Consider the following 15,327-nt stretch of genomic DNA (forward strand, 5'->3'; position numbering starts at 1 on the left):
ATAGGATTCAGAAAATAGCATGTGGCATATTGCAAAAACAACTTGTGAAAGCTGTGAAAAAAATGACATACAAAAGAAAGATAATTAATCTCAGACACATAGAAGGCAAGACAGCATATGAAGTGAAAAATGACATTATGTATATACACAACATAAAAGCCTGTGATCCACCTTTGACGGATCTCAAGCTTTGAAAGCAGTGCTGTAGAAAAAGGTGACTGGTACCCTTAATTCAGGCATGAGCAGAAATGTGATAATTGTAATATTCTGGACTGCTCTTTATTCTTCCATTATACAAGTTTTCAGGATCACACAACCAAAAAAGGCCTTGCAGGGTCCAGTACATCTGTGTCATTTTAATAAATAAACTACCACACTGGTGTGGTGGTTTAGTTATTAAATTTAATAACTAACTAGTTAGAACAGAAGTCTAACCACCACTATCAATAGAAAATAGACTGTTTAGAAAAGACTATGACTGTCAGGAATTAAAACATCTTTGTTGCATATAACAAAGATCAGTAAAAAGTTTCAGGGAAGTTTTTAGTTTATTTACTCACAGTCCTCCTCTTGTCTCTTGTATTGGTATCCTTTGTTATTCTCAGAAATCCTGTTGGAAAGATACTTGCATTGACATATGATGTGAATTAAAGTGACAGACAACAAAGAATCTGTGTCTCATGTAGACTCCCAAAGAAGTTCATTTTCTGCATTAGTTTAATTTAGGAAATGGAAATTTTGGCAGGGATTATTTTAAGAATAGCTATTCTTGCTGATAACCCTAACTTGGAAAGCATTTCAAAAACAAGTAGTGACAAGCAGTCTGGGTGAAAGATCATTCCAGTATTGGTAGTTACATTGGTACTTCCATGGTAGTTGTTGTACCTGAGGCTAGGTCTATTGATCACAGTAACTTGTCTCTTTGTTGTAGCTTAACACACCGATGCCTTGAGGATTGTTAAGAGGAGAGCAGTCTGTGCACTTAAGTGGGAGGTTATGTATACAACCACCAGTGGTGTTATCAGCCTGCGTAAATATGCTTACGGAAATAAAAAAAAGACAGAACTGCGTTTCCACAATGACATCAGACTTATTTCTTCCATTTAAGTCAGTCACTGAGGAACATAAAGCAGCTCTCCTCTCCCTCCCCCCCCCCCCCCCCCCCCCCCATTTGGCAATTTTGATTTATTTTACTTTCTACTGAACTATATTGCATCTGCATTGTGGCTATTAATAGATTTGTTTCCTTACTCTTATGTACAAGTCGGTAAATGAGAAGCATTCAGAATACTACACTAACTCACCACTGGGTGGTACTACAGAAGTAAAAACCACTGCACAATCCTAGAGAAGTGCCTACTTTGGGGAGGAAAAGCAGCCCACATCTATCATGTGATGTATATTCCAATTCCATCTACTTGGGAGAGGAAGCATGTGAGTGTGCAAGATCAATAGATGGCAAAAAAGGGTTTTTCTTGTATGGAAAACTGCCCTTTGGTTTCCAGGGGTCTGAAATCTTGTCCAAAATGTGCCCAAGACAGTGTTAACTTAAGTGGTAGTTTTATGTAACTGAATTATGTAACTTTAAGTGAAGTTTTTTCGTTTAAGACATCTTAATTATTTCAAGAGATGGACTTTCTGTTTCATGAAAATGCGGGATTTGCTGTACTTGCCATTAGACGTGTATTATACAGAATAGATCGCTGTCCAAGGGGGAAAAAAGCAGGGTCGAGAACTCGGCCACATCTGAGGTAAAAATAATTTAATTATTTGCATACAACGCTACCGTAGTACTTCAAGCGTCTATTTTCGAGAGGCCGGGATAGAAAGCGCTCACACGTGCCTGTCTCTTCGCCTCCCCTCAGCCGGGGCTGGGCGGGAAGGAGATGGCTGACGACTCTTCCCTCCTGCGCCCAGCCGGCGGAAAACGCCACTAACTACCGAAACACGAAAGACCTGAAAACCCGCCTAGACCTAGGAAGCTTCCTTCCTACGCAGCGTGCCCGTAAGGCGCCCGCCGGAGCTCGGCGCCGTGTGCTAAGCGCTCCCTTCAGGCCGGAGGTCCCAAAGGGCCTCCGCGCCAGCCCGCCGCCTCCCGCCGTGCTCTAAGAGGACGCCTCCAGCTCGGCTATAATAATAATAATAATGAGGCGGGAGTAACCGGGCAGCCCTCAAAACCCACGGCCCGCTCAGCGGAGGGCCGGCCGACCCTGCCTCGGGAGACATCCTCCGGCAACGCGGGAAGAGGCGAGCGCGGCGGCAGCTCGGCTCCAGGGCACCCGAGGGGCGGGCAGGGGGAGTCCTCCGGCGGCGGCCGCTCGCTTTAAGCAGGAGAGGCCGCTCCTCTGTCCCTGTCACAGCAGCGTGTGCGCGTTATTGGAGGAGATCCCCCCCTCGCGGGAGGCGGGAAGAGGGCAGGGAAACGCGCTTCCCGCCCTACCCCGGGCGCGCGCGGAGCCGCAACCGCCGCCGCCGCCATTTTACCCTCCCGGCCCCGGCTGCCGGCCCGCCCCCTTCCTCCTCCTCCCCGCTCGCCAGCCCGCCGCTCGGCCCGGGGTGGGAAGGCGGGGCGAAAGGAAAGGGAGGAGGGACTCGGCCACCTTCGCCTCCTGCCTGGTCGGAAACTGCCGAGCTGAGCCCGAGCGCCCTGTCCCCCCTCGCTCCCGTCCCCTCCTCCTCCTTCCCCCTCAGCAAAATGGCGGCGCGTGGAGTCACTGGGAGCCAGTGAGTGACTCGGCTTCTCCTCCCCGCCGCCGCCGCTACCGCCGCCGCCACAGGCTCATTTGCATTGATCAGCCGCCCCATCCCCCCCTCCCCCGGATCCCAGACCGGCCCCTGCCTCTCCCCCCCCCTTCTCTTCCTATTCCTTCCCGCCCCCTCCTTCCCCTCCCCCCCGACTGACCCCCGCCCCGGCCCCCATCAATCATCAATCAGCAGCACCGAGTGGATCAATCAATGGTCGGGAGGAGGCGGCGGCGGCGGCTGCTGCTGTTAATGAACAATGTGTGAGAGCTGCGCCGAGCTGCTGGAGGTGTTAAATGAGAGTAAGTGCGGCCGCCCTCCCCCGCTACCCTCCCCCCAACACTCCTCGCCCCGGGCCGGGACCCCACGTACCCTCCTCTACACGGGCTGGGTTATAACCCCGCTTCATCTCCTTCCTCACCCCCCCCCCCCCCCCTTGCCTTTCCCTGCTCGCCGCCTGGCTCGGGCCTCCTGGGCGCGGGGTTACCTCTCTCTGCGGGGTGGCCATAGAGGGAGAGCCTGCCCTGCTCTGCGGCTTCTTTCCCCCTTCCCTCCTCTCCGTACCGGAGCCGGGCGACTTGCGGCCTGGGGAGGGTGCGCCGAGGGGCTGTCCCCGCCGGGCCTTCTGCAGAGGGCCCCCCCCCCCCCCCCTTCCCCCTTTCCCGCCTGCCCCCTGGGTGTCTGCGTGTGGGGCCGGGCGGGGACGTGACCCTGCCGTTGGCGTGAGGAGCCCGCTCCTCGCCCTGCATCCCCGGGAAGCCGCAGCGGGGCCTAGCTGGCTCCGCGCTCGGCTGAGGAGGTGCCTGGGAGCTGCTTCGGTGGCTGCTGAGCAGCTGGAGGCCGGGCCTGGGCTGGGTCCCTTTTAAGCAGCAGACAAGGCGGCCCTGAGTGATCCTGCCTCCCCCCTCCCCCTCGCCTGTCCGCGGGGTGGTGTGGCGGGGGGGGGAGAAGGGACGCAGCGGAGGTGGTTTTCGGGTACCTATTTTTCCGAAGCGACTGCTTGGCTGTGAGGGAACCGGCGCCTAAAGGAGCCTAGCTCGGCTTTGCGAGGGCCGGGCTGGCGTGGGGCGGGGGGGGGGGGGGGGGGGGAAGGAGCTCCCGGGTGTTTCGCTTCAGGGGTGGTCTCTTGCTTCCTTCCGAAGTTTCCTCTTTACAGGTGTTACCTAAAACAGCCGAGAGGGTCGGAGGGTTAATACAGCAGGTATTCCTCCCGGCACCGCTGAAATCCGATTGCATTTTGGGCACGCAATCCCCTTTACCCCTATGCAGCAGGCCTCGTGTATCCCTTGGAACCTGCTCTCAGTTCTCCGTGGCAGGCAGGGTACCTTCTCAGCTTCTCAGAGGCTTGTCTCCGTGCACTGCTTTGTGAACAAAGACTAAAAAACATGATTTGTAGAGATGCTGGGGAATTTAACGAACTTATCGGTTGAAGTTTGTGATTAGCGGGAAGTTTAGCTATCTCAAATCTTAAACATTTTTCCTGGTTGCACACTGGTGTCTGCTTAGAGGCGAATCATGTTCCAATACAGTGAAGCCACAGGATGCTTCCTAGAATAGGCTTTGGGTAGAGTTTTCTTTTTCTTAACTCTTGTGAGGCCCAGTTGCATGCAGTGTCTGTCTGTTCCTAAGATACGTGAGTAGATACTATGGTAGTTGTATGTTGGCCTCTTTCTTGCTGGGGAAATACAGTATTCAATGATGGCCAGTGTTTTATTTGAAAAGTAAAAATGTATGTGTAAAACTAATGTTCAGGAGAGCCCAGAGGCTGGAATACATCCGATTAAAAGGTTAACATCAGAGAACTGTTGGGTTGTTAAAATTGTTTGCCAAGTTTGGCTAAGCTTGTAATTCCAATATCTTGTTTTGAACAATTGTTGTCATGTTTACTTAATTTAGCATGCATATCTTATCTCTCTCAACTGGAGAGGTGGGGAATATGTTGGTATTACAGACTGAGTGCTTATTTAAACAGTAGGTTCAAAATAAGACTAAACCATCAATGGTATACTGCTGACAACTGTTTGTTGGAAGAGATGACTTCGCTTGGTTTTGATAAATTGATAAATAATCATTTTTTAAACTTGATCAAGATTGGTATGATCAAATAGAAAAAAGATGTAATGTTAAATTTGGTATTTCAAGAAATCTCTGAAGTTCCAGTATGAATTTATTTTTAGAACTATTTTAAGGTAATTGGGATTTAGGCAGCTGGATATTCTGTATAAAGCGATATCTTAAATAACTTTAACAATTTTTTTAATATATAACTAGGGTATGTATAATTTAATGCTTCTGTATAATTTAAGATATAAACCTGCTATTTATGAAAAGGAAATTTGGCTTTTAAAGTCAAATTTATTAGGGAAATTATGCACTACTAGTGCTATATAGTTAACTTCCAAAAATGTGGGTCAGATAACATTAGGTTTGGCCTTCTATTCAGAGAAATAAGCATACTTTAAATAAACATAAGTCTTTTGTGTGTGTGTTTGGGTACGAAGGCATATATGATGGTGCACTGTGTGTGCCACCTACCTTCTCACTGTATAAGAATGAGTTGTAAGGGAGGTATACTTTCTTTTATAACTTCAAGTTGTGTTCTTTGCATTTCTTAAGTAATAATTAAAGGTAACGTATAAAAATAATGTCAAGCCTTGGGTTTTAAAACACTGCAGCAAAAATGAAAAGTGGTAGTAAAGAATGAGGTCATGCCCAAAATGTGTGAGCCAGAGACTGCCAGCAGTTTTCCTTTTCTGCCCGCTGAGCATTTGGGATCGCCTCTTCACTGAAACTACTGAAACAGTGTTTTGAAAGAGGTCCAGGAAACATAATCTAGTTTGTTTTAGAAATTTCTTGCTAAACTAAACATTTTTACACCGAACGTACTGCCCTTTGTCTTGGTTTACCCTAATGTTTACAAAATAATTATTTGGTATCAGTTGTGTTACAGGTCACTTGGAAAGTGAATTGTCTAACAACTCTCTCAATGTATTGTTTTCAAAAGAACATGTGGGAAGCTCCGGTTTTCTTCAGAAGAAGTTACCAATTTATGGATGACAGAAGGATGGCATTTAACAATTCTGCAAACAGCCAGGCCTATTTTTATTGTAAGCATATTAGTCCCACTGTAAACTGCTACAATATTAATCCACACCCCATAACAATGTGCGGAGTGGAGCTTTTGTCTAGCAGTGACCTTTGTGTAGGCCCAGGGTTATGTCTTACTAGAGCTCATGACAAGGCTCTGGGTCCTTAGGCCTGATTTTGTAACAGGTAGTCAATGGGCCTCCTTCTGTGGCACTCGCAAGGGCCGTCTGAGATCTTGTGGAACTGGAAACCTGTAGTTTGAAAAACTTATTTTTTGGCCAAAGGTCCATATGTATGCGTATATATATATTTAACACAAAGCTTTGTTGCTGTGCTTAAGCATGAGAAGCAGGCAATGTTTTATGGATAGAAGCAGCAATGTTGGGGTTGGTTTTGTTGGTTTTTTTTTTCCCTCTTGCAGCATCTTTATTTTCAGCACTTGATCTAAGTATGAAACCCAGTAAATTCCCTGATCTTGAAGTTATTTCCAGAGAAGTAGTAGTAGTTTCAAGTTATGATTTGATCCAGGAACTCAGTAAAACATAAATTCCTCTGTGAAATGCCCAGGCTTTAAAGCAGCTTGTGTTGCAAGACAATCTGTTGTTCACTCAGAGTAAACAGTCTAATTTCTCGCTGGGTGCTCTAGGTACGTTAACATCACTTATGTTTTCCCAGGCAGGGGTTTAATAGGAGTAAAGTCTGTATAAAGTCTGGTCTGATTTCTGAATTAATCTTCTACAACATAAACATTTTCAGTAGCCTTAAATAGAAAGGGAAATAAAAAGGAAGACACAATTGTTTACTTTTTAAGATAAGAGCACTTATTTACAAAGGACTTAAGAAAGATTCTCATGGCATTAATTATAGGGGGTCATTTAAATGTACATACTTTCTACAGGAAGAATGTGTGGAGGACATTATATGCTTTTACGTTAATTTACAGCATTCTGTATCCCAAAATGAACCCTGATATCGACACACTGTACATTCCTTGGTTTCTGTGGATGCCAGTTCTGGTCAGTCTAGGAGGTATTATATTGAGTTTCATTTGTTCTTTAGTAATATTTACATTACTGTGCTGTCCAGAGGCCCTGATCAGGATAGTTCTGTTTTGCTAGGCACTGTGCAGATACCCAGATAGCCTTAACCCTACAGTAAGCCAGAAAACGCAGAAATGTAACATTAAACACGGATTTTTCTGCCTCAAGTATTTTACACCACAGTTTTGCAGGTCGCTGTGTCGCACCTGAAGCCACAGTAATAGTTTTCAGCTACCTATAGAACCATGCTATCACTGGACACTTACACAGGCTTCACTGGAAAGTATAGAGTACATGATGCTCCATGATAAGTGTTTGTTGAGTGTAAGATTGTCACTGCATGCCTGGGAATGCCTCTTCTTAGCTTAAAGTGGAAATCTAGAGCTCGGATTGGTCCTGAGCCAGCTGTTCTTGAAGTCCTGGCTGTAGCATGTCCCAGAGAGCCTGACTGGGCTTAGTTGCTGAAGAGGTTTCCCTTTGGGACTGCAACTGGTGTTGATGTATGTTGACTTAAAACTCCGTAGATGGTTTTGGTTTAGGTTTTTGTTCTTTTTGTTTGGTTTGGTTTTTATAAAAGCAAGAAAAAAAATTACAACACGGAAAAGTAGGTTTTATTATACAGCGGCAGTCGTGGTTTTAGGTAACTTTGGTAGGCCTAGGTTATTCCCAGTTTTTGGTTTCTGGGAACCAAGTTTGTTTTCTTCCCAGCATTCTGCTTCACTTTCTTCAGTGATTGCCTCTTTAGTCTAATTTTTTTTTCCTAGCAGCTCTGAAACCTTACAAAATCAGTTCACGTGGAGGAATAGAGGTTTTTCGGTATTATACTACTACACAAGCTTGCAGGCCATTTTTCTTGTTATGTTTTCTCATAAACCTTTAATAAAACATAAAACAAACAAACAAAAAACCCAAACAACTAAACCAAAACAAAAAAACCCCACACAGTGTACTCAAGTGCAAGAGATGGATGTAAACGAATATTATAGTTTTCTATCCGTTATCACTGTCAGCTGGCCTGCAGAACTGCTCCTGATATGATCAGATCCATAAAACACCTGAGATACTGGAGTGTTTTATTATTTGTATAGCTTCAGGATAGCCCTGAATTTGGATGCTGAAGGTGCTTGACTTGGCTTCTTGTCATGTAATTCTGGCATTTAGGAAGTACAAAGAGTAGACTTTGAGGGGTTGAGTGAGGCTGTGTTTACCTTGAGGTAGATAAGAAATTGAAGTATTCAAGACACTGCAGCATTCATTTTGCTCTTTGGGATCTGGAGAGGATGAATATTTTATGCTGTGAATATTCATGTATTATTTTAGATATTGAGTATACGTTATAATAAGATTATTACAAATATTGCATAATTAACATCACTTGGTCTACAAGAGCTGCTGTCACTTGTTCAGTGGTTGCCTGTAAGCTTTGGTATTGATTATTTGACTACCCCTAGTGTTTTGTGCAGATCTAGTGTTACGTTTGGCTGTTTAACTATTCTTGTGCAAAACTAAAGCAGTTGTCTCTGTTGCATGGCCTTTTTTTTCCCCCCTTTTTTAAAGATTCATGCTTTCTTTCCACTTATGTGATATTTTCATGTTCAGAACCTCAGCAGAGACTCTATGGAGGAGTTATTGGGGTAACTGCCCAACTTTATTACACTGACCTCAATCTTTACTGTCTTCTGCTGAGGAAAAGAAGCTCAGTTGTTTATAAAATTTAAATTCAGTGATTGTTTCATGTTTACTTTTGTCTTTGACCCTTTCTAAGGGGATGAGTAGCTAGACTTAAAGCAAAAGGGAAGGTGACACTAAGATAAAGTAGTTTTAACTTGTTGTTTGTAACTGTAAAGCAGTTGAAGGAAAAACTCTGTGACTTTAATAGCTGAAAGGCTTCTATTTTTAGAAAGGTATTTCAGCTTTCATTCTGTACAATGATTTTGGTTCATGTTATGTGATGTGATCAGAAATGATTTTGTCCTGAAACTCTTCCCTGTTCAGGCTGCTGAAGACTGGTTCTTTCGGGCTGCTCAAGCCGCTTGATCACTGATGCTGAAGATTAGTTACGTAAATCCCATTCTGCTGAGTTTTGTTGTGAGTTATGGACCGCTGACATATATCTACTGAGATCTTTCCCTTTGTATATAGGGAAATCTTACGTTGGATAAGTACTTGCTACAATATCCTTAAAGCTTAAGAAAGCCATGGAAGCTGACATCCTTACATTAGTTACTACATGTAATATTAAGGAAATTCCTTAATTCATTCCTTTATTTATAGAAGAGATTCTCAAATTTAATGCTGCAGATGTTCTCAGCCTTCCTAGTGAGGGGCCTACACTGACTCTACAGTTGTATTCTTGCTTAAGTTATGTCAATAACTTCAAGGAAGATCAAGGAAGAAAACAAACCATCCCTTGCTTTATTTGATTTTTTTTTTTTAAAGGTACCTGTTAAATTTTTTTTCATACCTTTTGGTGCTGTATGGCTTTTCCTCTGCAAGGATAGTTTTCAAATTACAGAAGTCCTAAGCAATTCCTGAGACATGTCCAGGATGATGTGTTTTAGGCTATCCTGGATGTTGTCAGTGTCAGTTCTTGGGAGAGACTAGCTGTTCTAACTGTCCTTAGATGCTCAGGTGATGGGGAGCGTAATGGGGCATTCTTGGTAAGAGGATGTTTGGCCTAGAAGTTTCAAGCTGCGGTTGAAGGGGCAGTACCTTGGAGAGCAGACTCTGGCCCTGTTTCCCTCTGCCTGACTCAGAGGTGATGCCTTGGCTTTTGGAGGACCAACGGTTTTGTCTTGCATGGAAGGACTTGCATGGCTTCAGGGGATTATGAGACTCGCCCTTTCTTTTAATTTGTAGAATTCCTTTTTGCTTATTTTTCTTCCATGTTAAACAGTAAAATATATTTCTTTGTTGTTAATACCGACTTTTCACTTCGTGGCTTTTAATTCCTTGCTACTTTGATTTAGCTGTGTCACTGCAGTTTGCTTCTGTCTTCCTGTGTTCAAGTAACATTGAGTCAGAAAAGCAGATCTTGCTTCCTGGAATCATGTTCTGTGGACAAGTGATGAGCAGTCTGCAATTTGGCATTTTAGAGATTGGAAGGGGAAAGCAGTGTTTACTACTTGGATCCCATTATTTCTTGTATTTTCTTCTTTGAGTATTTAGTTTCATCTAAATACTTGATTATATTCATACTCTATCCTGCACCTCATCTTTGTTGCAACTCTTCTGTTAGCTTTCAAAGTTGTTATTTTTCTGTGCCTGTGATTTTTTCCATTTCTCAGTTTCTGTTCTGCTTACTCATATGCTCTTTCTGCTCTTCTCTCTATCCTCCACCCTGCTTAATTCTTCAGTGTTGCTTTCTGTATGGTTCTGTGTCTTCATATTACTCCGTTTCCTTTAACAGGCTTCCATAATAGTTTGTGTTTTGTTTGGTGGGTTTTTTTTTTTTTTCGTTCTTTCTGGTGTTCTCTTGATGACTGTTCAGGTCTGATTCAGAAAAGATGAGAAATATCACAATTAGAAGTTGCCTGTGGATGATGGCAATGCCACATTGCTGTCTTGGTGCTTCTAACAAGTCCCGTTAAGTCTCCCGCTGTACAGAAGAGAGTTTCTTAGTGAGGGAGAGAAAGATTCTCTGTATAGAATGGCTTTTATGATGTACGTACTATTTTTTTGATTTCTTTTTTTTTTAATGTAGCTCATCTGTTAGTTTTGCCAGCTGAGGTAGCTAGTAAGTAAGGATTTTTGCAGGCTAAGCTATGCATTTATAGTTGTCGGGATGCTGGGACAACCTGAAAAATAACCTTACCATCTTCAGGAGCAAGCGGTTGTGATGACTGCGGAATGCTGCTTACACTGATAGCATGCTGCAGTTAAACATAGTTGTGGCCATTTAATTTCTGTTGTTTAAGCATATGTTGTGGTAATTTCTTTTTTTCATTTTGTGTAGCAAATGGGCAGTTTCTAGAATCTAATCTGTGAAGAGGTGAGAAGCCATTCTTTTCACTTTCTTCCTTTCCCTGTATGTGAATTGATTTGCAATCCAAATGCTAAACATGGACGTGTAACTGTGATGATCTCTGTGCTTTTCTTAACACTTGGTTAGAATATCCAGCTTATGTGTAGTTTTACAAACTTTTACTTCTGGGATTTTTCCGCATCTGGCTTTTATGGTGAAAGGTGAGCTTCTTGAGGAAATTTGTGCAAATACATGTCAGCTATTTTCAGATAATATTAGAAGAGGAAATAATTGCCTTGTTTATCTATACATACTTGTGTGTGTATGTGTAGAACTCCTCTAGGAGATTGAGTGCTGGAACAACTGGTTGAAGAAGTTGAAATGTGTCAGATAAAGTCCTTGTGGAAAAAGCACCATTGAGTGTTGACCTTTATTTAGCTAATGTGTAGAAGGTCTGTAAATAAGACATCAAAAATACATGACAATTGAGGCATGATTTCTAGATCAGCATCCATGCAGATTGTCGTTTCCTGTCTAGGAAGTGAGCGGCAAAGATTTTTTTACCTCTTTTCACACTGGATTGAAGAAGCCTCCAATTTGTTGCACCATTTTATTAATTGGCTTCCACTTGAGAGTTTTTAATCTATGTAATTGTGTACAGAAGCAGGGAAAAGTTTAGGATGAAAACTGGAGCAAAGCAGGGCACTGTGGTCTTAAATATGTTAGCCAAAAGGCTTACTATATACAGTGCTCTTAAGTACTGTATAGATTCCTTAATAGCTGAGAATGTGCTACTTCCATACCTGCTGTGAGCATACCTAATGAGCAGGCAAGGGTGATTTCTTGTAGTTGCTTTTTGGCAGGTTCATGAAGAACAGCTGAAGCACTGGAGCTTTCTGCAAGCCTTGAAAAAGTTGGGTCTGTGTGTTGTGTTTTGTGTTTTTTTTTTTTTTTCTTCCAGCTACAAAAGTGCATCACTTTTAATTTCTTATTTTGTGTAAAACTAGTGCCCTCAAAACATGAAGTATTTCTCTACACTTACAAGAGTAGAAGTCCTGCTTATTAAGCTGCAAGTGGATTTTTCTTGAGAAGGTAGTCTGTTAGCATCTTACATGTTCCTCTGTAAGAAATCATGGGTGCAAGAAGTGTACAAACTGCATGGTATTAGTGCGTGTGCTTTATGCTGTGTTGTGCAACGTTCATTGTCCTTATCTCTCTACTGTGCTTCTCAACTCAACTTGGGGGGATTTGATAACTTTTAATGGGAGCTTAATTTCATTTTCAGTTGTGGTCAGTTGCCTGCGTATTAATCTGTGACACGTAACTGTTAAATTCTTCCTAATTTAAGTTACGATATAAACACCTTAGTTTTCACCATTAGTGAAATTATTTTTAAGTGAAGGGCGGGGGGGTGAACTGAAAAAATGGTATTTTTCAGAGTCGTCTTCTGCTGGTAGTCTCTGCATTTTGCAAATCTAGTGATCAGTTTTCATTCTGGGCATCAACAAAACTGACAGTGCTTTCACTTCTACACTCTTTCTGCTTGTAGAAGCTATGAACAGTGCTGGAAATAGATAATGGCATGTTTGCAAGGGAGGACAACTCCAAAAGAGCTGTAGAAGGGCCAGAATATCAAAATCTACTGGGGAATTTTGGAAATGGTCTGTCTGTAAATTTACATAGTAGAACTTATGCCACCCTTTTCAGTCACCTGGTGTTTCAGACAGGAGGGGTGTGGTGGAATTACATTCTAGGCTAGTGGTCATCAGTTGATACAAGAGTGTGAACAACTTTTCTTTTTTCCTTCTTGGAACTAGTATAGGATAGCACTGGGGAATGTGAGCTCAAAGCTCAATAAAAGTAAGTCGTTTTGCTTGGTTTAAGGATGGCCAATGCAGTAAATTCTTCGCTGCATTGGCCGGTCTGTGACTTCTTTCACAGTTAAGAATACACTATTGCTAGTTTCCTTATGGTTGAACTAGTATTATTTTTTTTTTCTGTGAGCTACTTTTTTTCTTAATCTTTGAAATTAAACTTTTACCACAAAGTATTTCAAGTAATAAGTCTTGATGCTTTGTCTGCTGATGTAATATTTAATGTAGATACAGTCTGATCAAGTTGATCAGATTTAAGATCAATTTTCAATCACTATCTTGGAAACTAACTAAGTCTTAACCACAGTGCCAGTTTGAATCTTTCCAAAGTGAGTTGGCTTTGTGCATTGTGTTTAGCCATTGTTACAGATACTGACCTGTGTGCACTTGCTGATATGTGACTTGCAAAATACTTGTTTATATAGAAATGACATCTGTAAATACATTTTCTGGTTGGGGGAATGCTTGTCTTGAAACTTAACTGCAGTCTTGGAGATACCTGTATAGACCATAGACATTGCCTTCAGCCATCTCTTAGTTCTTTCAGTCCACTAACTTTCAGAAAAAAATTTGTATAATGATGCATTAGCCAGTAAATTACTGAATACAGCATGTTTCAGTGAATTATTAAATACAGATTATCTAGGAAAAGTAAGTGCAAAATTTGAGCAGATGTTTGAAAGATGAGAGAGAATGCAACTTTGCTGCTTGCCTATCCTTTCTCAATATTTAATTCTCCTTTTTGAATCAGGGTTGCTTGCGTCTGTGTAGATGAAAACAAATAATGCCTTGGAGTTGAAACGCTCAGCAAGCTCTTCTTGGGCTTTCAACAAACCGCCTGAAGCTCCATTTAGTATAATGACCCATTGCCCATTTATCTATCTTAGCTCCTTGTTGAAGCAGGCTCAAATATACTTGTTAAGAAATTAATTAATCATATTTGCCTCTCAGATTTTGTCCCTAAAGCCAGTCATTAGGTGCTTTTGTTATAAATCTGCTGGTAAGCTGTTGCTTCTTACTGGCTGTGGTGGCTCAGTCGTGGGCTCTGGCCTTTTCTTTCTGGTTGTGGGGGAAAAGCTGCTGCTGTTTTCTGTAACTGATTCATAGTGTGTCAAGTAGTATGGCTGAACTAATTTGCAAGGTTCTCTCTTGAAAATAGAATGCTTCCTGGAGTACATATTTTAATTTTTGCGTTCCTTGCTACTTTTAATTAAGACTAAAAGAAGACCTCTTTAGCTTTTGGAACCTTGTTCGTGCAATTAAATCTTTGTTCTACTTACAAAAAAGTTTGATAAATTTTGAGTTCTATGTTTTCACCTTAAAGTAGTATTTTAAAAAAGTGCAGAGCTGGAGTTTTTAAAGAAAAATTGTTCAAAACCAGAGTCATTCAGGTAGTGATATATTATTTTCAAAGTTAGTATGTTATTAAAAGGACAGAATGCAAGTAAGTACTCTATTTTAAACTGCAGGTAAGCAGTCCTTTATCAGAGCAGTAGTTTTGGCATTGACAGTATCAGCCCTAGCTTTGAAATTTACCTTGGAGTAATTAATGATATGCTAGGAAATTCTGGGTTTATGCAGTGCTTGTCCAATCCTGAATTGATTCCTTAAACTTGTAGTGGCCATTGTCAAAATATTATGATGAGCAGCCTTGACCCTCTGTAGCTAGTATATGTTTTGGTGATGTCAAGCAGGCTTGATTGTATGGGAATACTACTTAAATTGAGCTGGATTTTTTTTATTAAAAGAGGAACTATAACAACTTTACATTGAAGATGAAAACCCAGTCTTCCCAGAATCGTAACATCTTATCTTGGAGTCAAAGACAGTTTACAATACTGAGCTAAAATAGGACTCTGAAATAAGGCTACTTTTTTTTTTTTAACTCCAGCAAGTGGCACAAACACTTTGAAATTGCTTTATAGGTTTTTTCCTTAGTAATGTGTAACTTGCCTTTCCCTGGAGAGGGAGGTCTGCAACATCTTTGCTGCTGAAAATCCCAAGATAACAGAAGCATTAGGAGGTACAGTGCAAAGGTACCCTAGATCTTTTCATAGATGCCTTCCATCTGACATGACTAACGTTGAACCAGAGCTGATAAACTCTGCTGGACCCAGACTCACCCATGCTGTACCACCAGGCTGCTGCTCCCCTCACTCAGGCTTCCATGGAAATGCAACAGCCTGGACATCACACCGGTCTTGAGCAGACTTTGTGCGTTCCTGCTGTGCAGTGCTGGGGTCAATGAGTCCTTTCAGAAGCTGGGGGGTTGAAAAGGACAATGCTGAGACTCCTGGTGGGTCATCTTGGGCCAGCAAAGCCAGAGCAACGTACAGGTTGGCCCATTTTTTTATTCCATTCACAGCCACATCATCCACAAGCTGATCTTAAACATTGGTATGAAATGATCTGGTCAAAAAAGCCATACCTGCATTACACAGTATTTAACTGATGCAAGCTCATTCTGGTCCTTACATTTTTGATGGTAGTCTTACACTTTTCTGTATCCATGCCACTCCATGGTGGATGTGATGCTGCTTTTTCTCCTGCCATTGGCATAACCCAACCTGAATTGGGTATTTCACACTCCCATCTAGTCCAGATCAAATTTCTGCTGCTA

At 42.3% G+C, this 15,327-nt stretch overlaps 1 protein-coding gene across 8 annotated transcripts in view; it reads left to right on the forward strand.

The window, feature by feature from the left end:
- The first annotated feature begins 2,592 nt into the window (after positions 1-2,592).
- Positions 2,593-15,327, forward strand: part of USP34 (ubiquitin specific peptidase 34) — a 140,977-nt gene continuing 128,242 nt past the window's right edge. For 4 of the 8 annotated variants that reach the window (XM_075496947.1, XM_075496951.1, XM_075496948.1 and 1 more), the window contains exon 1: positions 2,593-3,044. In XM_075496947.1, the coding sequence (XP_075353062.1) occupies positions 3,002-3,044 (43 nt within the window). In that variant the 5' untranslated portion in view covers positions 2,593-3,001. The remainder of the gene's footprint in view (positions 3,045-15,327) is intronic. The other 4 variants (XM_075496952.1, XM_075496954.1, XM_075496950.1 and 1 more) reach the window with 2 other exon arrangements.

This window comes from Mycteria americana, chromosome 3, assembly GCF_035582795.1.
Source record: "Mycteria americana isolate JAX WOST 10 ecotype Jacksonville Zoo and Gardens chromosome 3, USCA_MyAme_1.0, whole genome shotgun sequence".
Lineage (NCBI taxonomy): Eukaryota > Metazoa > Chordata > Aves > Ciconiiformes > Ciconiidae > Mycteria > Mycteria americana.